Below are 24771 nucleotides of genomic sequence, written 5' to 3'. Positions count from 1 at the left end.
CTTAAAGCAACAAAAACGTGCAAGATGAATAGTAAATTGTTTTTCATGCCAAGTTTTTACAAGCAGTCTGAACCTTCCAGACCATCACAAATCAGACAGAATATGGATTTTTTTTAGAGACTTTTCTTAAGGCATATCTTCAGTTTATAAAGTGCTCCTTGGAGACAAGAGTCATAGCAGATTACATTCATAAAAACCTTTTTATTTTCTAAAACAAACATTCACTTTATCACTGTCCATTATAATGAAACTATGTTGTAGCTCCCTGCCTCTCGCTATCACAACACAAAGTAGTTAACATCCTCGAACTTCGTGGTTTTAATGAGTATTACAGAATTAAAATTTTTTTTTGGCTATATAGAATTCAAAATGTGCATAGCACTTCAGAGTTCATTGAGGAAAGCCTGTTCCAGTTCTAAGCAAATTACAGTCTAAAAAAGATATACAACACCAAACGGTGACTGGAAATGATACTGCAAAATAAATCAATGAGAATGTGGCAGAAAGGTAAGACAAAACCCAGCAAATTTCATCCTGCTTTTTCTGTAAAGTCAGTAAATCTTTATTCTTCTTCGGTTAAATTATACTGGTTAAATTATAATGGTTCATTGAACAGTTCATAGAAAGACTTTTCATGCCTAAAGAAAAGACTATTTGTCTCAGATTATACCATAATTCCTGATATCATAGTCCTTTTCTTTCTGAGACCTTTTGCAAACTGCAGAAACATGGTACCTTTTACCCTGCCAAAATAGAAACATACCATGTAACTGTTTTTAGTTCAGTTCTCTCTCTCACATTTCTCATCTTTGTCTTATTACAGCGGCCAACAGTCAAAGTGGGCACAGGCAAAGATTAATCAGACAGATGTTAAGTGATGGAAAATGAAACAAAAGAGCAGGGATGAGTCAAGTATTGTGGCACTTTTCCAGCTTACCATTAGGAATGGCTGACATCTTTCCTAAGGTTTCATTCAAAGCTCTCAGGAGAATGGAATTCTTCTCATCAGCATCTTTCAGCCTGTTCTGCATGTTGTCCAGATTATCCCCCTTTTCTATAAAAAATGCACATAGTACAGAAGCTTTAACTCTTTGTTTCCACTATCCTTTCTTTGAACATAATTTAAAATACATAATAACCAACAAGCCATTTATCATTAAGATATTATACTGTGTAAATAAGGAAGTCCAGTAAAACTGGTTGTAGGGTTCACTGATAATCTTCTTCTGTTTCTTTAAGTTCCCTATTTCCATGGTATCTAACTGCTTGAGTTCCTTGTACTGTTGTATATTTATCAAAGGTTTTCCTAAGGTGTACAGAGGAAAGAAAAAAAGACAATCATCACAGATGGTATGATTTATGCAAACTCACACAATGACCCACTGATAGATTCAACAAGTGTGATTTTTAGTCATAGTTTTGATTCCTAGATTAAGCTACTACTGAAATTTTCCTCTTAAGGTGGTTGTCTGGGTTGAATGAGTTGAACACAGTGTGAAAGAGGCAAGATTGATTAGGTCAGCTTACTGTTGCAATTAGACTGGCCAGAGCCCAGTTCTGTTGGATTTTCTTAAAGATAACTGATGTTGACATAACATCTGAGAAAAACACATGATATCACCCTAGCACTGATCATCAATATGAGGAGAATACACTAACAACAGGTTATTATGAAATAAACATACTAAATTTTTTTGGAAAAAGCCCATTTAGTAAACAAAACTCAAAGCTAAGGATTTGTTCAAATCGAAGAACTAGTACAAATCAAAGGCACAAGTGTGTCATATTCTGTACATTACAGATGAAACTGATGTTGTCCTTTACAGGTAAGTTCCTATTCTTCAGCAGTCGCTTTGAATAAAAATTATGGCGGTTTTTTGAACAGTATCCAGCATAGCAATAATTTTTCAAACTCTAAAAAGTGAGATTCCAACTAAGCTTTACGGCTATTTAAATGGACATTATTTCAAATTTTGGAAGTAAAGTTTGGTACAGAAAATAGTAGTTAATGCTTAAACTACTATCTTAGGGGGCATTTTTCATCATTTCTTTGTATCAATATGGAACTCTGGAACAGACAGCTGGTAATTTCTTATCTTACAGGCACGCCCTACTGGGAAACTAATTCAACATCACTGTGATTCAGCAGGAAGAGGAGAATAATTTGTAGAAAAGGAGTTCAGGACACAACGTATGACTGTGACCTTCAGAAATGTGACAGGTTATTGAAAATAAACACCTAGATTTTGGATACTTATCCAAGTAGATACTGGGATAGGAAACTATAACAGAGATGGGGTTTCTTGGTGAATTACAGTCACATACTTGTCAAAACCAAAAAGCATCTCTTTTTACTAAGGGACAATATTTAGATATGTCATTGGTACTCCAACATCTCCAACAGCACCAGGGCTGTAAGCCCTTTGTGAGAGAATAAAAAGAGTAATAGATTAAAATGAGGGATTGTGGTTCAAGTTCCACAAATCCTAAAAAAGTAAGGTTTCTTAAAACTAGATGTGCAAGAAGCAATTTGTAAAGAGAAAAATCCCAAAAAATGTATACTACCTACAAAAAGTCATTAATTTTTCCAAGACTACAGCAAGGCTGAAATAGCAGAAGGAATTTAAATGAGGATCATACTTTTGTTATTAGGCCCTTTGAAATGTCATTCAGGAAGAAATCTGTTTGCTTTATTTAAATTAGAGCAACAAACAGAACTGCAGGAGTGCCTGGAGGTAAGCCTTCATTCCTGCGAAATGTCCTGTAAGAGGCACAGTTAACACTAGAATAAAGTCAGGAAGAATCATATCATTTATAAGATCACTCTTCTCAAAAACACCTTTATTTTTAAATGAGAGGGTTTGTCTCCACTGCTGAATGAGGCTACCAGTAACATGATGTTGTTAAACCACAATGAACTCATGAGATTCTGGTCTTAAATGCTCTGAGACTTTATCTGAGTTCATTTCTTGTTAAGTAATAATACTGACAGAACTGTTTTAATTTCCTCCATTTAATTCTGAAATGATGGTCTGCCTGATATTTCCTTGGTGTCTCTGGTGCCTTTTGGGATGTTAGTGTTTATAAAATGTGTTAATATTTTGAGATATTTGATTCATTTCTGGTGGTGGTGTACTAACTTTGTTGCATACTCTTAAATGATCTCTTTTTTCTCCTCTTTACTCTGCCAGATCCAACATTATGCTAATTATCCCCCGGTACATTTCTGAAGAATTATGTTTCCAGACTTATGTTTTCAGCTTTGTAACCATAGCAGCAAATTAATTTTTATGGATTTTAATAAGGGAGGTTTCCCTACAACTCCTGAAATTGAATACTGAGACTCCACCTGTTTAATATTTTTTCTTTTAATTCCTCAAATACATTTAGCCTGTATTTTTTAAAAAATTACAATACTAAAGCCATAAATAAGTGCCCTGAGGGAGGCTCTTACACAGAGATGTGAGGAGATACTAAGGCCTGTGTCAGCTTTTCAAGGAAATTCTTCATTTTGCACAGTGATATTGTTATATTTCGAAGTAACTTCCCATACTGTAATCCAGATGGCCCCTTCACTAAGCAGTGAGATAATCTTGTGTATGAATCATGAACTAAACTGACTTCATGTCGGCTTTTCCCCATCCTTTAATTATTAGCATTTATGAAAAATGCTGGAGCTATGATTTGAAGGCCTGAGATCCTCTAGTTAATCATAGAGGCTAGACAAAATACAGGCAGCTACAGTCTAAGTTTTTCCAAACTACATAGCTTATCTGACTTGGCAGGGGTTAGTGGGTCTGCACTGAAAGATGCCAGGCACTGTCAATTCACATGAAAATGTAGGTTGAGGAGTATCCCGAGAAATTTATGTCAATCCTGTTTCTACTTGATTTGCTCTGCACAGAGATGGCACAGGATGCCAATCAGTGCACTGTTTATTGTTCAAATCAACACTGCATTGTTCATGCATCACTGAAACTAAACCCTAAAGAGTAAGCAGGATCCTGAAGGCCTTTGCAGGTAGGGGCCTTTAGGTTTTCTGGCTTGGTTAACATGAGCAAAGATTTTCAATTTCTATTTATATTTCCATAGTTAAACACAGCATTACAGAATAAAGCATCATCCCTTTTTCCTCTGAGTGAATAAATTGAAGTGAGTCAAATGGGAAAAAAAAATAAAAAAATCCCTGCACTCAAATATTTCATCTTAAGATGAACTTAAGAACTTAGTTAGTTACCATTTATAAGCAGTGATCTATTTTTACAGGACACAAGTTTTTACAAGTCTCTGCAGATCACGCACAGAGGTGGCAGTGGTTAATTACTGATGATGTGCCACCATTGCAATGCTAGGAATGTGGAAACAGATGCCTTGTGATAGTATGACCAAATGCAGTTTTCCATGTAAATCTGTCCAAGAAAATATCACAAGGCTATGCTACCCAATGCAGGTACCCCAAAATCAGAATAAAAGTGGAAGTCTGTTAAGGAGCAACATATGAAGCTGTTTTTATGGATTGGATACTGCATGAATGAACTGGCAGTTACACACATCCCTTTCTGTTATCTTTGTTTTGCTTCTTCCAAATAGCATTCTTGCTCCCCACAGTCTCATCCTATAAAGAGGAGGATGGGTCACAAGCTAAATCTTTTTCCCCTAAAACAAGCAAGACTTAGAAACTGGCATTAGGAACCAACAGGGGAAAGAGATGTAACTAGAGAAATGCAGCTAATGATGGTTAACCTTTTAAAAAGACTACTTTCAGCACTGACTGCAGTTTTTGTATGAATATTATGTTGGTCATCAAACTAATGCAATAATTTGGTAAGTGCAATATGCCAGGTCAGCAAAAATACAAAGCAGAGAAGAACACACAAAGGATTTAGCTATGCCTATCAGCTGGAAAATATTTTAGCTAAAAATATTCATGTGTTGTCAGACAAGACAAGCCCTCCTCACATTGTCAATTCTTAAGCAAATGACGAGCTGAATTTCAGTAGCCACCTGACAGCAGTCTCCAGCTGAAGAGGAGTTTATACATCTTATTTTCACTTTCCATTGATCAGTTTTGACAAAGTCTGTATATAGTCTCAAATCTGCACTGGGGCAAGTATATTTTTAAAACAGTAAATTCAAAATTATAGGGAAGAAAAATTGCTCCTGGCAAACTGAAAATCCCTCAAGGCACAGAGAAAATGAAGCTGGCAGGCAGCAGCATTCACTCATTTATAGCCAAAATTTCAAAACTCCTTCTTAGGCAGAGCACTACATACAGATTTTGCTTCTCCCACCAGGGTTATTCCTTCTAACTCCTAGCCCCACAGAGAGAGAAATGACTAAATCTCCATTTTAATAGCTTCTGTCAGAAGCTTTGCTTTGTAAGGGCTGTTTCAGCAGTTTTTGGTGGTAGTATAAAACATTTCCGTGATTAACAGCCATTTTATAACTTGGGTAATTGGCCACAAATCAGGGGAATGTCATAATGTAGCAAGAAAACACTCCCACCTCCATAACAACCCAGCCTGGATTTTTGGAGCATATATTAGTTGAGTGGCTTATGGGTCTTCATTACTTTAACTAATGTACTACCTGTAGTGCAGACAGAGAAATCTTAAACTAATTATTACTTCTGTCTACCAGCTCTTTATAGAGTGCCTATCATCCATCCTGCACTTCGAGTCGAGACTTTGAACAGGGTGGCTTCATAAGAATCATAAGAAAATATCTTTCTGTTAGTTTGACACTCTCACTTTCTGTTGTGGAAACATCAAGACATCCAGAAGGGATTATGTTCATAATACTAACAACATTACCACTTTGGAGCAAAAGTGGGATGGGGAAAAGAAGAAATGTAAGAAATCTGTCATTGCATTTTTTCTTATACATCTGCATTCTGGGCATAATGTTAACTGATCTCTGTGGGTCAAGCTGTGGAGCATAGAATCATAGAATGGTTTGGGTTGGAAGAGACCTTAAAGACCACCTAGTTCCAACCCCCCTGCCATGGCCAAGGACACCTTCCTCTAGACCAGATTGTTCAAAGCCCCATCCAGCCTGGCCTTGAACACTGCCAGGGATGGGGCATCCACAACCTCTTTGGGCAACCTCTTCCAGTGCCTCACCACCCTCACAGTGAAGAACTTCTTCCTTCCATCTAATCTAAATACACCCTCTTCAGTTTAAAGCCATTACCCCTTGTCTTATCACTACATGCCCTTGTAAAAAGTCCCTCTCCAGCTCTCCTGTAGGCCCCCTTTAGGTACTGGAAGGCTGCTATAAGGTTTCCCCAGAGCCTTCCCTTCTCCAGGCTGAACAATCCCAACTCTCTCAGCCTGTCTCCATAGGAGAGGTGGTCCAGCCCGCTGATCATCTTTGTGGCCCCCCTGTGGACTTGCTCCAACAGGTCCATGTCCTTCTTCTGTTGGGGGCCCCAGAGCTGAACACAATACTCCAAGGTGGGGGTCTCACGAGATTAGAGGGGCAGAATCACCTCCCTTGACCTGCTGGTCACAATTCTCTTGATGCAGCCCAGGATACAGTTGGCTTTCTGGGCTGCAGATGCACATTGCCAGGTCATGTTGAGCTTCTTGTCAACCAACACCTCCAAGTCCTTCTCCGCAGGTCTGCTCTCAATCCACTTGTCACCCAGCCTGTATTTGTCCTTGGGATTGCCCCAATCCCTGTGCAGGACCTTTCACTTGGCCTTGTTGAACTTCACGAGGTTCACACGGGCCCACCTCTCAAGCCTGTCAAGGTCCCTCTGGCTCCCATCCCTTCCCTCCAGTGTGTCAACTGCACCACACAGCTTGGTGTTGTCAGCAAACTTGCTGAGGGTGCACTCAGTCCCACTGTCCATGTTGCCAACAAAGATGTTAAACAGCGCCAGTCCCTATACCGACCCCTGAGGAACACCACTCAACACTGCTCTCCACTCGGACATTGAGCTGTTGACCACAATTCTTTGAGTGCAACCATCCAGCCAATTCCTTATCTACCGAGTGGTCCATCCATAAAAACCATGTCTCTCCCATTTAGAGACAAGGTTGTTGTGCGGGACAGTGTCAAATGCTTTGGACAAGTCCAGGTAGACTGGCCATGTTTTATTAGATGCAAAAAGGCATACTGTGAAAAGTTCAGAATGTTTGTCTGTATGCAGCACTTTAAATCTAAGGCATACCAGAGAGCATTAAGAAAGCTCCATCTCATAACCCTTCAGTATGGGGCAAGAACATAGACAAAGATCTAACACATGCATTTTAAGCACTATTCCCTGCTTGCAGTAGGATTGCTTTATGAATCTTTAGACTGTTTAGACCTTTGCTTCTGAATTATGAAACTGTTATCAACTTAAATTCTCACTGGTGTAAAATGGGAGAATAACATACTTTTTTCAAAAATCTCTGAAGTAATGTCTTACTGAAGTTGTAATACATCTTTTCTCAGGGTTAAATTGGGCAGTCTTGCAAGCACATGGAATTCACATATATCCAAGCACAGACAATATTTTATTTTGTCCTTGAAAACAGGGCACTGTGCTATGCGAAGCACATGATTACTCCATTATAACTGCCTGGGGAGAACACAAAGCTATGGACTCCACTCTATGGCATCTAGTTTGCTTAGAGGAACGCTGCAGCAGGGCAGAGGCAATGCTGCTGTTTTAGTGTTTTCTATACACCGGCCATGGCAAACTGCAGCAGTTTGCATTCCAGGAAAGAGCACTAACAGCATTCCTATTTGTTCTACTTCAGCCACGTTACTTACATTGCAAAGTGGCTTCCCCTCATAGTTTTGTGATTTTCTGTAACTTATTTACTGAAACACACTCCTCCAGCCCTAAATCTGTACTGAATCTGGCAGTAAAGAGTCGCAATAATGAACATCCTAAATATACATCCAAGAGTTACTAGTAAATAAAGACACATTTTTTTCTCAGAGCAGCTAGAAGAGAATAATTATGTTTTTAACTTTCAAACAGTGTATGACAGTGAAATGTAATTAATGACTTTATAAAACATTATGCTTTATGACCTTATTAAACATTATGTTTACTTGTTAACTAGCTCTGCAGCTGGAAAGCCTAGAGCTGCCAAAACTAAATGAAAGTGTAGTAATATCCAAAATATGATTCTAAGTTTTATGAATCTCATCCTTCATGCTGTATGCTTTTCACAATGCATCTCCCAGGAGGCCAATGAAAATTTTGTATGTTAAAACCTGAAAGACTGGTGTCTATTATAAAAATCTGTCTTGTTTCTAACAAAAAGTATTTTAACTGCTCTAGCATGACAGGGAAGCTTCAGGCATCACCCCTGTGACAAGCAGTTTAAATCTCAACCTCAAGTATTTACTGTGTATGATTTTTCTAGTTCTGATGCAAGAAACAAACAAACAAAAACCCAGCATGATTTTCAGATCCTATGCTGAGCAAATCATATCATATCATAGCTGTTTTCCTTTCCTCATCTTTATTTCTTCTAAGTCCTATATCTGTTTTCTCACATAGGTTTTCAAGTATTATGCTTTTCCCAGCCTTGTGGTTATTTGCAGGTTAACCCTATTATAGCTTCAGTCAATTGAATCAGATTAAACTATAATGTATCTAGCATGAAAGAATTTTTCAGAAACTACAGTGACTGGACGCAACCTTCTCAAAATATACACAACAAAATTTCAAATTACAAAAGAGAGGGGATTACAGAGCACTAATTTGAAATAAACCACAAAGTTATCAACTTGAACTTATTCTGTCTAAACTAATCAAAATATTACTCAGTATTCAGATAAAAGACTTTCAAAATAATTGTACAGAGGACTCAGTTAATTGATCCTCCTCTCAGACTTTGCTATACTAGGGGCACACACACTGTATGCTCCTAAGTTGCTTGCTTTGTTATATGTAAAACCAAAGCAATTAAATCAGTAACGTTTAACATTTTTTCACAAAGGCAGATGTGTGAAACTCAGTGTTGGCCTACTTGAAAGTGGATAATTGTATCATGCTTATTTCCCCTCAGGTTTAGCCTAAATTAATTATTTTTTCAATTCCTTTCTAAGACTGTTCTGGAGAAAGAAGTGTTGAGTACTGTTAAACAGATGCTTCATTAGTGCTGCAGTAAGTTATTTCTTAGAGGACCTATAAAACAATCTGTCTGGATAAAGACGCAAGAAATAAACTGCTTTTGGTTGCAATGATCAGAAGATCATTGAATCATAGACTCAGAACAGATGTTTGTCCAAAGATCATTTTTCTCCTTCTGACCAACAGTCATTCCTCACTGATGTTTGTCTAAGGTGTTTTTGAAGATTTTCAAAGGTCACATCTCCCTAATCTCCTCAGCAATCAGTTCCAGTACTTCTGTATTTTAATTATAAGGAAGATTTTCCTAATATGTGATCTGTATCAGTGTATTTGAGATATGTTAGTCCCATTGTCTTGGAGAAACCTTGACATAACTAAAGAATATTAAGTGCCTACTCAATTGTCTCTTTTTCAGTCTAAAATTTTAAATTATTTCCATCTTTCTCCTTATCTCTCCGCCACTAGATCTCCATTTAGTCTTCATGATGTCTTCAGGACTCTGCAAATCACCTCAGCCCTCATGAAGTTCAGTGCCAGGACTGTGGCCAGTAACTTAGCTAAAGGACTAGGAACCTTGAACAGAGTGGAAGGGTTGTTTCAGGTGGTTTGGAAAGCCATGCTCCTATTCATGCATTACTTTGTGACATCTGCCTTTTCTACCTCTAGACAGCACATGATCCATGCTTCTCTTTAGTCTCGTTCTAGAGAAGTGCTACTCAGACAATTGCTCCTCATCCTGCATTTCTGCAGCTGATTATTCACATGTACATGAAACACCTCATATGTGTCCATACTCACTACTGTCCTACCTTCTCACACTACAGCATCCACCAATAATACTCTCATTTATTGATGAGAAAATATTAAGGTCATTATAAGCACAGTCTGACTTGAATTACCAGCTTTTACATCTCACCAAGCAGCATAGTTCAAAATAATTTTTTTTCCCCCAGTGGAAAATATTGAATAGAAATTAAAGATGTTTTATTTTGCAGAGAAACCAAAGTATTTGGTTTGTAATCTACAAACTTTATTATTTGAGCTGCATTTAGACATGTATTTATGCTTTAGGAACAAAGAAATATTTTTGTGTATGTGTGTGAAAATAATTTTTCTCTAGAGACATATTGTTAGTTTCATTTTTTTAAGAAAATGCTTAGCAATTCCCTCCCATTACTCTCTGTTTGGCAAACATCTTCATTTTACTTCCCCGTGCTTCCCTTTTCTGGCACAGTCCCATAAGCATCCTGAAGAGATGTGGTATCTCTGATTGGCACTGCAAACCTTGTTTCTGTATTGACAAGAATAAAACTTTAATGCTGGGCTGGTGTTTGTACTAATTTTCTGCTACAGCATTTAGTAAATCAGAACCAGTATTTCCATTACTCCCTCCTCCCCACTTACACTTGCCCTTACTGTAGTTAGCAAGGGAAGACCAAGTCTCCATCCTCCTCAGCCTTCCTGTCCAAGAAACAGATGGAGAGGACAAGCATCCCTGCATAATGCCTGGACCCAAAATAGGAGAATCTTTTTCATTGGTACATTGTTCAATTTCAAATCAGATAATCAATTATACTTTTTTTCCTACTGATATGGCTTCTTCATACTGGAAGCATAGCAGTCTCACAATGTTTTTCTTGTATTTAATGGGCCTGAATGCCATATACTGCACATACCTTTAACATCATTTTCTAACATCTTGGCTTCATTAAGAACCCTGAAGCTTTTCTGAAGAGAGCTCTTGGCGCCATCCTTCAATGATCCTTGAGGACCAGATGTCTGTAGACAAACAAGCAGTGTCATACATACAAGAAAGTCTGAAGTCATAAAAGGTATATGAAGATGATCTAAATGAACAGTCATCTAAATTTTAAGTGAATGCCAGTGTACCCTGAATTATATCCCATTGCTGTTATATTGGTCTACAAGAGAAAAAAAAAAAAAATCTCTGATTAATTTCCTTTTGTTTTTATGGGAAGCCCGATCTCCTTTGGAATACCAGTGATGACTTTAATAAAAAGAGTAAATGTGTGTAGTGTTAAAGAAAGAGGTTTGACTCTAGGAGCAAAACTTTGTCCGAAACAAACAAACAAACAAAAAGATATTTCAAATCAAACATGGATTTCTCCCTCCAGCTACAGACACAATACCATGCAATACAGTATTTATCCCTAACAGAGGCTACAGTAGCTCTAGAAGCCAGACTGAATCTGATGATCCAAATTCTAATACCGACAACAGAGATTCCTTTGTGGTTGAATTCAAGAATTGTAATTGCTAGGTCAGTAAAGAAAATATGATATAAAAGAAATAGAGTTTAAAAAGAAGGGCAAACTGCAGTTAAACTGAAAGACTTTTATTACTAAATAACCATCTTTCACCATATCATGCTACTTTCTTTTGAAAAACATCCATCTCTATCTTCAGTGCAGAGATTGATCAATAGATAGAATGATTTTCTAAATTAGATTAGTATTTTCACTTGGTAGGAAATGCTCTAGGTTCTGAACCACTTACTGTTCAGTTTGTAAGACTGAACTCAGGTCACACATCATACTGAATACATATCTTTGAGAATACTCCTGACAGCCAGATAACATTCTGTATTAGTCATGGGTCATAGCCTTGTAACTAGTATGTAATTATGAAGCAGCTACTTTTCATTTTCCAGGGCAGATACATATACCCAGAAATTAACTGTGTGTCAATTAAATGACACAGTTATTATTGCTATTCATTATTTATATAATGAGCAAGACCAGAGGTGATATTTCGCATACTACTGAATCTTTGTTGTTTTTCGATGATGCTGTAAAAACCATATATTGGACTTGCCCATTTCTTTTTTCTTTTAAAAGTCTTAGGGAATGCTTTGGATACTTTCAAAATTCAGAAACAATTTTTTTTGTTACGGGATATCTCATGGTATATGTTCCCATGTCACAAGGATATAGCTATTAAAGGTTCCTTGTATTCATACAGGATATAAATGTATGCTTAGCTTTCATCATACGCTAAGTGATTTTTAAGAAGTAAGGCCCATATGACTGCCATATTTCCAAGCTCACCTGAAATATTAATATTTGTACACAAATTTCTTTCAACATCAACAGAAACTATGCATTCAAAAGATGAACAAAATTAGTAGTTTCTTACAGGTTTTCTTTATCACATATTACAAGAAGCATTGGTAATTGAAAAATACATATAAACCCAGGAGAAGAAAAAAAAAAGTCTATCCAATTAAGCAAAAAACCTCTCTTGAAGGAATAATGTTTGGCCAGATTTTGTGACAGATGCACCTGTCAAATCAGATAATACTTTTATATTTCTTTTCCCATTAGCAACAGAACCCAGGGTATGATCACTCTGTGACCATGGACTTCAAAAATAAAGATTGTTATTATTATTAAATGAAAATGCATGGTTGACTGGGTGTTAAAGCAGTTTATATTCAATAAAATGAAGTTGGAAGACCAGATTTACAATACAAAACCAAGAAGTTCATCAAATCAGGGACAGTAATTGGGCATGTGCTGACAATTAATCAGAAACAGATTTCAGCATAAAGTTAATACTAGAAAAGCCCATTCAGAGACAAATACACTTGTACTGATTAAAAGCTTTATTTTAGATTTATTTTAAAATAGTTCTGAAAGGAAGGATGAATCAAGACATCTGATGGAAAACATACTTTTTTGCTAGCTTTTCTTGTGGCTCATGAGATATCAAGTTATGATGAAGTCAATAATGAAAAAAACAAACATTCTCTGGCTTTGTGTGAGATGAGTCTGTGTGCTTGTGGCAAGCCTGGGTCATGATGAATCCCTTTATCATTTAATATAATTGACAGCCAAGGGTCTTGGATATTATTTTCTGAATTGGGATACCTGCTGTAAAAAAGTAAAAAAAGATTGTGATTCAAGATAAATTGGAAAAATCACAGGGTCTCAGGAATCTAATTTGTTCTAATTCTGCCTCTTCTAGAGCATCCATAACCAGGAGGTAGTACCTTCCTCTCCCTGTGCCTTCCTTCACACCCCCTACCTGCCCCATGCAAACTCTGTGCAGCTTGACTGCTTGTAGCATCTTGTGGCAGAAGTGGGATTTCATTATGTATCCAAACAATGCAATCTCAATCGTGGTTTAGAGGCATAAGTGCTGTTATAATAATAAAATGCAAAATGCTGCCACTGAAACTATACATCACCCTTAATGGTCTGGTTTTTTTCCTAGCCATGGGTTAGCAAAAAAATTAAGAAAGTTTAACAGCAAAAGAAAAACATCTATCAAATTAAAGAAAAAGTCTATGAATTGATAATTAGCAGACAATTCTGGGTAAGGAAAGAATTTAGGAAGAATATCCCCTCTGTCTTCCTTTTTCTGGTATTTCAATGAATCTTGAACTCAGTTTTTGTCAAACAGCCTAGGTCCTGCAGGAGTGGCAGAAAGATTTCAATTCAGCCCATAGCCTAGTGGGTTATGGCACTCTTCTAGGATGGAGGAGACCCCTCCAGATCTCCCAGGGATAATTGTGTGAATCACTGATTTATCACATTAACAGGGAAATGTGCTACATGCTCCAAGTTTGAATAAGATCAGCCATAAGACTTCCCTGACAGTGCATGCTGAGCATGGTCTGAACACACATCACACTGAGAATTGCTGTGGACTTTGCAGAAAGGAATTTTTTCTGAGGTTTCTTGAATGGATGTAAACATGAAGTAGGTACCATGTTGCCCAATCTGCTGACATGTTGGTTTTGGTCACATGCAGAGGTACAGCTCCGAGCATGGATGTGAATGCACTGGGACAGTTTTGAGGTTCACATACTTGAATTTACACATGTACAAGGTATTTTATAGACCTAAGTGCTAATTCACATCAGTTAAAAATAGTTCTGCCTTATTCTTAAATTAAATTATTTTCTTTTCACATACATTTATATCCTGCGAAGTTTTCACCTATGCAAGAATTAGGGTTACTTTCATTTTTACCAGTCCTGAAGATAGCTGAGCATTCTGAAGCACCAAAATGTTACGAATTACTTGCACCTCAGGACACCCTCATGAGGAGGATGGCTAGGCAGCTTTATGCCATTGCCACATAAGGAAACCTAGACAACCAACTGTTGGGGTACCACTACAAAGAAAGTCAAAAGCAAGGAAGGAATTAAGACCCTAAACACCTAACATGTCCCCCTGTGGTTCCAGTTACTAGCCTATACGCCCTCTCTAAAAAGCCTAAGAATAATCACACTTTTTCAAGATGTATTGTAAAACTATGATTCTAATCTGTGAGACACAAGCTGGATCTGTTAACATGACTCCTCTCTTCAGTCAGTTGGAGCTGCTTGAATGCTAGAGATTTCTCATCTGTGATAAATTTATTTTGTTTTTAAAGGGAAGAGCAAATCCATCATAAAAAGCTCAGGAGGAATTTTTCTGTCATATTTTTAATATGTTTTTTCCCAGTCATTTATCAGGCTTCCTGTAATCACAATGGATTTTAAGCATACTTTCGTTCTTGCTTTTAGCAGCATTACCTTAATTTGAAAACAAAATAACTTTCCCATTACAAACCAAAACACAACCCCCTCCTGAGATACCACTAAGGTTCTTGTAAATTATTCACTCTGGTGATGTACGGGGTGGAATCTAAAACTCAGTTCTGTCCCTACCATCTATAGTTCATGCACCAGCCTGCTGCTCTTGGGAAACCTTCCTCCCCCTGCCCCAACATTATAACTGGGATATAGGCTATAAATGGGATAGGCTAGGCTCAGGGATGCATGTGAGCTTCCACGCTTTTCTCCATTATCTGCTAGCACCTGGAGATCAGAGTCTTTTACACAGGACTCTGCTCTCATATAGAAGAGAACATGGCTCCATCTTTCAAAAGGAGGGGAACGATATGATCTCTGTTTTCTACACAGGGTCCCACAGAGCACCTTCTCAGAAAGGAAAGGTTTCTAGGGGCTTCTCAAATCCACAAATGCTGCCTTCTAGGTGAGTGCTTGAACCATGGTGCTCCAGACAGCCCTGAGTGAGCGTGCACTCCCACTCCCATGCTGAAGCTCAGCTAAAAGTAAAATTTCCTTGGGGCCTGCAGAAGGAGGGAGCCTGATTTATCTGGTTAGCAGTTAAGCCCTTCACTTGGGACGAGCAAACATTCAAAAGTCTTTGCATAAAAACAAAAAATAGAATAGCGAAATGATGACTGAACTTCACAATTAACATATTTTTTAAATCTGGGCTGAAATCCTCACATGATCATGTACCAAATAATGGTTAAAGTCTACCTTGCTCTGCAGAAATTTGATGGTAAACCACTGATTACCTCTATATCAAGTCAATAATGTTCAAAAGGCAGCAGCTCCCTCCATTTTCTTTTTTATCAAGTAGATCCCTGTTACACATATACAGCTCTTAACAAAAGCCAAGCTCCCTCTAATGAATACATGCAATGGAGATGCTTAAAACCTCACCTTAATAATATCTTAGTCTCTTTCCCTGCTACTCACTTGCCTCTACATTATATTGTTCACCTTCAGCTCCATCTCTTTCAAATTATCTATCCATTTTCTCTCCATGTTGTAATCACCTGATTCACTGTCTGATATATACTCTTTTGTAGCCATACTGTAATTGCTTGCTTTGTTTTTTAACTGCTCTAGGTGTCTTTTTTTCCTATTCAATCCTTGAAACAGCTGCCTGCCTCACTCATTGCAAGTCATCAAAGGAGCAAAAGTAAGCTACCTGTATTAAATCATAATGAGAAGAAAAAAAAATCCACAGCTCCTTATTTACTTCTGCAGCGTAATTAGGAGTGAAACAAGTAGGTGAAACAAATAGCTATAGTTAGGTGAAACAAATAACTATTTACAGAGAAATAGCACATACTAATGCGTGAGGTGAAATTTTTTCATCAAGAGAGAAATATAGTAATAAGTATTATTTGAAATGGAAGTTGACAATGTAAACAGCCAAAAAATATTAAAATTTTTGTGCAGTGGCTAGATCACTTTATCTCTCTCCTAAATACAGACCTTTACAGCATGTGATTGCTTCTGCTATTCTCATAATCCATTTGACTGAAGTAGCTCTCTGCAAGCTACCTTCATTCATGTACAAGTGCTGTAACTACAAGCTGCATCTGTTCATCTATATGTTTCTGTATCAAATATAGGGCCTGGCAATTTCATGTTATACTGCCATTTCCTCCCGTTTCTCTGTGGCTGTGAAGTACACGTCAGTTGCTCTCTGACCAACTTTGAAAAATTAGCCATTAACTCCTTTGATATTTGACATAAAAACCAATTCTGGTTACACTCAGAACATTTTCTGCTCACACTATATGCATTAAGGAGCCGAGTTCCTCATTATGACTCAGGCTGGAGAGCTGGCTTTACCTTACAATCCTATTTTTAAAAGTTCTCTCTGTTTCCTCTGAAAATTGGCATGCAGTACCTCACAGTGAGAATAAGATTTCTCTGTGAAAACCAGCAGAGGTCACAAAAGAAGCTGTATGGTTTCTATGAATAAAACTTTCTGCTCCCCTCCTACAATTCTTCATTTCTAGAATTCTGCAGGTGCACACAGTTCATCCTATGTGCAGAGAAGTGCCTCTGAGCATCTTCATGGAACTAGAAGGTGAAGAGTTAATGTATGGAGTTCTTTAGATGAGTGCAAAACATTTGTTAAATATAAACTAGCTTTACTGAGTATCAAATGACCTGCACTGCTGACTCAAAGCTATTGGGTTGAGCCATAGACAGAGACTGAAAGGCAGAAGACAGAGGGAGAAAGAATAGTAAACAAAAAGGGACAGAAAAATAAGGAACAGCAGTTAGGAACAAATGGGAATGTAGTCTGAAGGTACCCGTAGCTCTGACAGGGGCATAGCTTTCTGATCTCAACAAAAGAAGCTATGATGGCAGGGGTCTCTAAACAAAGTCATAAAATGGCAAAACATGGATCTGAGATAAGGTGTAGCACAGTTCCACAGAAAATCTAAGCCTTCTTCCCAATTTACTTATTTTTCTTACCGCTTGCATAGCTTCATTTGCAAGAGTCTTGGCTTCCTTGGCAACTTTTTCAGCTTCATCTGTGTAATCCTTGATGTTGGTATAAGCATTGAAAGCAAGTGTGGCATTGAAAGAGAGGTTTTTGGCTTCAGCAAGAATTCTGTTGGGATGAGAAAAGTAAACACACCATTAAACCTGCTATCAGAGCTCAACAGAATGTAGTATCCTACTTTTTCAAACCCAACAGCCTGTATTTCTAAGGCTATTTCTAAGGCATTTCCTTTGAGAGCAGTGCTATACTTGAGATTTCAGGAGTTCTGGCATCATGTGTTTAATGGAATTCACATTTTATCTGTGCAGAAAGACATAAAAAACAATGTTCACTAAAAGAGGAACTTCTGTGAGATAAAAATTGATCAGACACTGAGAAAAGATAGTGCAGTGCTTAACATTACAATCCAGATAACATATATTCATAATGTGCATTTATAGGTTGAGCGTTGAGCCAGGCAACTCAATGAATTTTGCACTGTATGAACATGGGGGATAATCACAGGCATGTCTTAAAGTAGACTCTCTTAACAACTAATTTCTTGGTCTGGCTGCCAAACACAGAAATGCCACGTTTGGAGGAGATCTCACTGTCTAAACCAAATCCTAAATGTTACTATTGCTGACCAAAATGAAAAACGTAAGCAATAATGCTTCATATTGAAAGGGATATTCCATTTACATGAAATCCTCCTTTCTAATAACTATAATTATATTAAAAGGTAATTATAAACAAATAATATTTCCTGGTGCAGGGACTGAAGCTCAGCTAACCCCCTTCCAGGGGAATTTCTAGCCAGCAGGCTGGAAAAATCACTTTTCTTGCAGTCTCTCTGTATGATATATTCAAATATTTTCTATGAAGAAGTACTGCACCTACAGAATTAACTTGAAAATGTCTATCTCAGTATACATTATGCCTGATGCCTATGATGCTTTCCCTGAATAAAGTCTAAACGGATTAAAATACCCACTTGAACTGGACAAGAATGGATCTGAACTTGGATTTTTGCCTCTCTGTGAAATGCTCTAGCCATCAAGGTATATGGCCATATAAGGGAGGCAGGGATTACTCCTGCTGGATTTGTTCCAGCTTGTATAAAATACTTAGTCATTAAGACAGTGTGTGTGTGGAAGAAAGAGAAATTAATTCTCTAACCTAGTAATTAAACTATTCTCTGGGGAACTGGGACAGCTGGGCTCCAGTCCTCACTTCAATGAGTATTTAATGAATTCTACAAAATGCAACAGGAAGGACAAAGGGGACGGAATGTATACTCTCTGGACTCCACATGTAGTTAATAGAGGGAGAGAGATTCCCTTGAGGCTACTGCAGAAACAGCATGACTGAGGTGCCTCTGCATCACTCCTGGAAGTGTATCTCCTTCCTCAACTGCAGATGGAGCTCACTAGGCTATAGTAAGTTTTTGTGATGCTCTGTTAGAGAAATGCGCAGCCCAGAACAGCTATCTAGCTAGTAGCTCAAGTACTGCTTAGAAATATGGTTCAAGTCCCTTCTGGTTAGAAGGGAACTGAACTGAATTTGCCAATTACCAGTGACGTTTACTCATGAGTAGGCAATTAGCCGTAAGGGAGAAGCCTATACTAATATGTCCTTGTATACAGGAAAAAGAACATGTTTTTTCTATGTTAAATTCATGAACTGTTCCATGTTCAAACTCTCAAAAGAACATCCTCACCATCAATCAATATACTATTTGAAGCCTTAGGGGGTGATTGGACAGAAACAGCTCTCCCTCAATTTCTCCTGTAAGATGAAATGGTATTTTTCAGCAAACTTAGTATTAACTGACAGACACTCAAGTGCCAGTTGCAAAGATAGATATATTTTTGAGTTCTTAAGACAGATAGAGACTGCATATTCCTTTAAAGTATGACTGTTTAATGTCAGTGCATGAAGTAAACAGCTTTATTCTGATGCAGGTTTACATAGAAACTTGGTATTTATTTGTCCTTTGAAATTATGTATCTATCTGACCACATTAGAAATTTTAATTTTGAACAATTTGCTTTTAGATGTAATTTTTAACGTCTTTGTTTCTGTATTTTTTATTGTATATCTTGAGAAACTGAGGTTGATGTCTGGATCAGATAGAAGTATACATGGTACAGTTATACCACAATGAATGCAACTTTAAAAACTACCCTAAGCTCCTTATGACCAAGCTGTCAATCTGCGATAAGACAGAACCACGTGCATGCTCCCACAAAAAAGTCTATTTAGCATAGTTAAAAACCTCTATCTCAAAATATTTCTTGCCAACATTTCATTAAGGAGGCAAAATATTCTTTCCAATCTACATTTTCTGTACTTCTTAGTTCCCCCATGCCAACTTTCCATGTTCCAGTACTGCGGTTGAATATGACACTAGTCACCTACTTTAGGCCCGGAGGTGCACCACAAAACTGATGTGTCCTAATCAGACAGTGCACATACCATATACAAAAGCCACGTTTTTCTAGAAAGAGTACCCTTCAAATCCTTCTTACTCAGGAAACCACAGCTATCATTATTTTATGTACTCCTCAAAACACAAGACTGAATATCTAGAGTAGTGTGACTACACTGCATACGAAGCCAGTAATTTTACAAGTATCAGACACTTTATCTGAGATAATTCTGTGCCTTTCCCTCAAAATTACAGATGCTGGCAAGAAAAATGTGTTAAGCGTCTGCTCACAAGTCTTTGGGATATTACAGTCTTCAGGTAGATCTAAAAGATGTAAGCCGCAAAAAAGGAGCATATTGTTGATGTTAAAAAAAACCCCAAATCTTTTTTTATTCATGCAGTGCTTTTGAGAAAATAAAACTCTGAAGCTATGCTGGGGACATGTCCAAGAGGCAGAATATCCATGATCTATTTCTGAGTATTACTGTTGCAAATTACAATTACTATTTATAGCTTGCTTTCTTAAATGCAAAAAATACAATAAAACAGAAGACACCCTCTCTCTTCTCCCCGCCCCCAACCCCAACAAACCCCAAACAAAACAAAAACCCAGAACCCTTACCTTCTATTCTTTCCAGGAAACTGTATTCATGGTGAGTTATAAAGTACCATTCTTCTGAAATGGCTGTGGTCATATAAACCAAGGGCATTGCAGTTCTCACTTATATTTAGAAATGTTTTAGTGGTAAACAGAAACTGAAGTTTCTGTAATTAGGTTTAAGCATTTTGGCCCATGATGCCTATTTGTTTGCGGAGAGTGTTTTAAAACTACTAGAGGGATTACTGTCCGTGGAGGGATTTCTGACAGTAAACAAATGAGCACCATGATAAGGGTCTTCTAGCAAAATGGTCATCTTAAAAATAAAAATAGTGTTTGTTTTTAACAAATGTTTATGAAAATACATAGTGGTCTCTGTGAGACATCAACATAGCAGTAAGCATATGGTAAGTTAAAGTGTGTTATAAGTGCATCTGAGGGCACTGTTCACAGTTAATGCAGCCTATAAGCACCACAAGATGTATGAAAGGGTTTACAAGAGATACACACACAAATTAACCAACTGGATAGTTGTATGCTCATATAGAACACTGGTTATTTGTATACTCCCATTGACAGGTGTCAAAGTCTAAGAAAGCCATTCAACTTCTGTCAAGCAATTTTACAAACTTGCTTCATGATTTTATCATTACCAGTGAATGGCTGCCTTACCCATCCAGTATCGCAGATGATTCATTCAGCTGGGCTGCGTGGTTCTCAGCTTGCAACACCTTTTCTGGAAGCATCCTGTCATGAATTTCTTGTGATAAGTCATCTATTTTATCCTTCAGCTGATCTGACATAGGCTGTATCTTATCTGCAACACCTTCTACATACTGAAAATGACAAATGAAAGGCCCTTAAGCAGCTGAATACAAGCACTCTGTAGCCTTTTATATATACATATAGATTTATTTTCCTTGTGAGATATTATTTCTTAACTTACCCATGCATTAAGACTTCAGGGAACTAATATGGAAAGAATAAAGGAATGGCTGGACTGGAGAGCAGAGAGGAGACAAAACAATATTCCAAGAGCTGCTTGCCTCTCTTGAGCTTAGTAGAAGTTTTTATTTTACAATTAAGGAACTGCACAGTTTAAAAGCTAATAAACTCTAATTTGGATTTCTTTCCTAAATGCAGATGCATACATAGTTATACTAAACTGTTATGCTCCACAGTAACAACTAACCAATGACAGAAGCTTCATGTTTCATGACACTTTGAGTGACTCCAATGTATTTTTATTAAAGTATCTTAGTAAGAACCATACTTTTTGAAGACCTGCCATTCCTGTTCCAACAAGCTGTCTCAAAGTGTTTCTTTTTCCATTTCTCCAAAAGGCATTTTTCCATTCATTATAACAATTTTCAATGCAAGATAGAAATATTTCCAGAACAAATGATATTTCCAGATTTTTTTAATTTTTTTTTTTTTTTTTTTTTTTTTTTCAGCTAAGGCACTGATCTCAAACTCTGTTGATAAAATTTTTAAGGCAGAATTTTCAAAAACATTATGTAAAATGAGAGTGCAATCCTCTCCTCTCCTTAATCTATTTAGACCTAAAATTGTTGCCACAGGCAACAAATTATTTTTGAAGTTTCCTTCTGATATGCACACACAGTTTTTTGCAGATAAATTTACATCTAGATCACAGAGTCACCGTGAGATCGTGAATGGGTCTGCTGCATCTACAATTCTAAAGCTAAAGTCAGTACTGCAATCAGAATACCATATTTATAAGGCAGAGTCCATGAAAAATTATGAGCTAGCTCTTTATGTAATCCAATGAATCACTTAAATCTCAAAGTTAATCATTTTAATATACCAGATAAGCTTTTCCGCCATACAGCAATGGAAAAATGATTTCTTCCAATTCAAATACTCCAACATTGATAAATAAAAAGAAAAATCAGGTATTACTTTAATTATCTACTTTGCTTCCATAATCATGTTTCATTGTACTAATTCTCAGGTAAGGATGATAAAACACTCACCTCTACAGCTAAGCTGATTTCATTTGCAAGTTTGTTGGCTTCATTAAGGACATCTTTCCCTTCCTGCAGGCTCTTCTCAACATCTTGTCTGCCATCTTCTACAGCTTGCTTCTTCTTCTATAGGATGTGTTCACACAAAGAAAAATATGAGTTGTTTACTAGAATGGGGATGCCAGTTTAAATACCAGCATCCCAATACAAGACTGCTTTTCGCCACCATGCCACAATGCCACTTCTGGAATTCTCTGAGCTTTCAGAGCAAAGACAGTGACAACAATAAAGCACATATAATGTAAGGTACCTTCTCCTTCTCCTCCTGTCCCCAGCTTTGTATCCCCCTCCCACACTGCACATTTTTTGTTGCTCTATAACAGAGGTAACTGACTACTGCAAAATGAATTAGAAAGAAGTTAGAAATCATAATCTTTACCCAGCTGTGCAAGTTCCTCATTTTGGTAACTACCTTCTCTGGCTATGAAGGCAAAATTTATCAAAATATTCTGCTGCTTTCCTATTTACGGCCACTGGTATTTCACTACCTACTGAATGTAAAATCAAAGATGACGGTTTGGAGCAACCTTAGGATTCTTGATTTTCCAACTAGTAAAAATACTGCATATTGTGTAGTAAGGATGGCCTTCTGAATAAGGAACTGGCAATTCCCTGTGCAAGATCCATTAGTCACAGATCACAAATTAGTTTGACAGGAGACCCTGACATTCTAGTGTTAAGAGTGCTGTGATAGCTTATTGGTCAAAACAGGGTCAAAATAAAGCAAAAAAACTCCTCAAAACAACCAGGTGAGCAGGACTGCTGGAAAGGATGCCTTCAGGCACTCTGATATTGTGATGCAGAGAATATTTTGAAAACTGACATAGCAGGTAATTTCTCCAACCTTTATCCCCCCACCTTTGGGAAGAAAATGCAAGGAACAGAGAACACCTAACTTCTTTACAGCACTGTATTTCCCTAATTCAATCAAGCCCACAAATCTCTGCTGAGAACTGAGGTCTCGGAACTCTAACCTCATCATTGTACATGAGGTGAAAGCCCATCTAGATACAAACAGAGTTGAAACATTTATCTTCATTAGGTTGACTCTGCTCTTTATGTCTTGGTTAAATGCTTGTTAATGTACACTATAATATGCTCTTTAAGTCTCTGCAATTTAAATTAAATCACAAGCAGACCCCTCTGCTATGAGGGAGATAATTCATAACAGCTACTAACTACAGAGGATAGAGTTTGATTTATTACTCTGTAATATCCACATACCCCCTTCAGTCTTCTTCCCAGGGGCTGGAGAGGGAGATGAAAGTGTAAGTTTTCTAGGAGCAAATATATGACAGCACAAATTTTAAGTGAACTCCTATTTAAATCTTGAGCACAGGATTTGAATTTTACGTGACTATTTATACTGGGATGAATTTAATCTCCCCCAGATTAATAAATCCAATGCACCTTCCACTCAGTGTTTAAAAGCAGATGATATTATTTTGATAAAGCTGCAGAGTAATTCTACTTTTAAAAGCCAATGCATTTCCTCATTCTGAGGAACATGTTTCCTTTTAATTACATCAGATATAGTTATATTTTAATAATATTTTTTGGTTTGCTTTTATTTTTGTTTCAAGATTTAACCATGCAAAGTTTCAAACTTTGATCAGACTCCATGTAATCAAGGATACAACTTGTCAACACTTACCTCTACCATGGTCATATTTTTTTGGTTGACTGCAGATAAACGATCAGCCTCCCTGATTTTACTTGTAGCTTCTCTTAGCAGGTCTCGAGCATCATCAACTTTGGTGTGGTAGTTTGCTAGCTTGTCCCGGACCTCATTTTTGAGATCCTCATTTTTCTCACTGGGCTCACCAAATAATTTCTTCACCTTGTCCAAAAGATCTTCTGCATTCCTGCAATACATCAACACCCATGAAGGCATTGAGTTCATATTCCCTACACCAAATAATTTGAATATTCTTAATAACATGCAAATGAAACAGACTTCTAAATTTAATCTTAAAGTAACTTTCAAGAGAACACATGCTTAATAAAGTGAAATGATAGTTGTTCTTAAGCCTTTTCTTAAAGAGGTTTTTAAATGCCACTAAGGTTCTACTTATGAAGTAGAAAATATTCAAATATTCTCCACTGAAGACCGTTTTGTCTTTTTTTTTTTTTTTTGTAAGTTGCCATTGAGATCTGACTAGTAAAGTGAAGTTTTCTGAAACATTTCAACTTGTCAGAAAGATTTCCGCCATCCATATTAATGTGACACAAAGTGGTTTCCTACCTTGAACTGAGGGGGATATGTAGATATGCCTGATTTCAAGTTGTCTTGGAGCAGACAAACTGCTTTAGACAGTCAAAAATCATAAATGCTTTCCTGTGAAATAAACAACCACCAGGATCCTTGGATTTATGACTTCCAGTAGCCAAAGAATTTTGTTTATCTAAAATAAATTCTGGGTTTTTTTTAATGGACTTCGGTTACACAGAAATAGAAAGTTCACAAGTGCCTGCTTTTGGCAGGGGATGCAATATTTCTTGATCATCAGAAAGCTGCTGCACCTAGTTTTAAAGGACTGGAGTACTGGAGTCTT

The 24771-nt window shown here is 37.3% G+C and overlaps 1 protein-coding gene across 4 annotated transcripts in view; it reads right to left on the bottom strand.

The window, feature by feature from the left end:
• The window catches only part of LAMA2 (laminin subunit alpha 2), a 383544-nt gene that overhangs the window by 62564 nt on the left and 296209 nt on the right, over nucleotides 1–24771 (bottom strand). For all 4 annotated transcript variants that reach the window (XM_049800395.1, XM_049800397.1, XM_049800396.1 and 1 more), the window contains exons 37-42: nucleotides 23871–24081; nucleotides 22166–22282; nucleotides 20841–21004; nucleotides 17130–17268; nucleotides 10759–10861; nucleotides 938–1054 (exon numbers count right to left, since the gene is read on the bottom strand). In XM_049800395.1, the coding sequence (XP_049656352.1) occupies nucleotides 938–1054; nucleotides 10759–10861; nucleotides 17130–17268; nucleotides 20841–21004; nucleotides 22166–22282; nucleotides 23871–24081 (851 nt within the window). The remainder of the gene's footprint in view (nucleotides 1–937; nucleotides 1055–10758; nucleotides 10862–17129; nucleotides 17269–20840; nucleotides 21005–22165; nucleotides 22283–23870; nucleotides 24082–24771) is intronic.

This window comes from Accipiter gentilis, chromosome 5, assembly GCF_929443795.1.
Source record: "Accipiter gentilis chromosome 5, bAccGen1.1, whole genome shotgun sequence".
NCBI classification, from domain to species: domain Eukaryota; kingdom Metazoa; phylum Chordata; class Aves; order Accipitriformes; family Accipitridae; genus Astur; species Astur gentilis.
The sequence above is the reverse complement of the archived record's forward strand: the minus strand, read 5'-3'. Positions and strand labels throughout refer to the sequence as shown.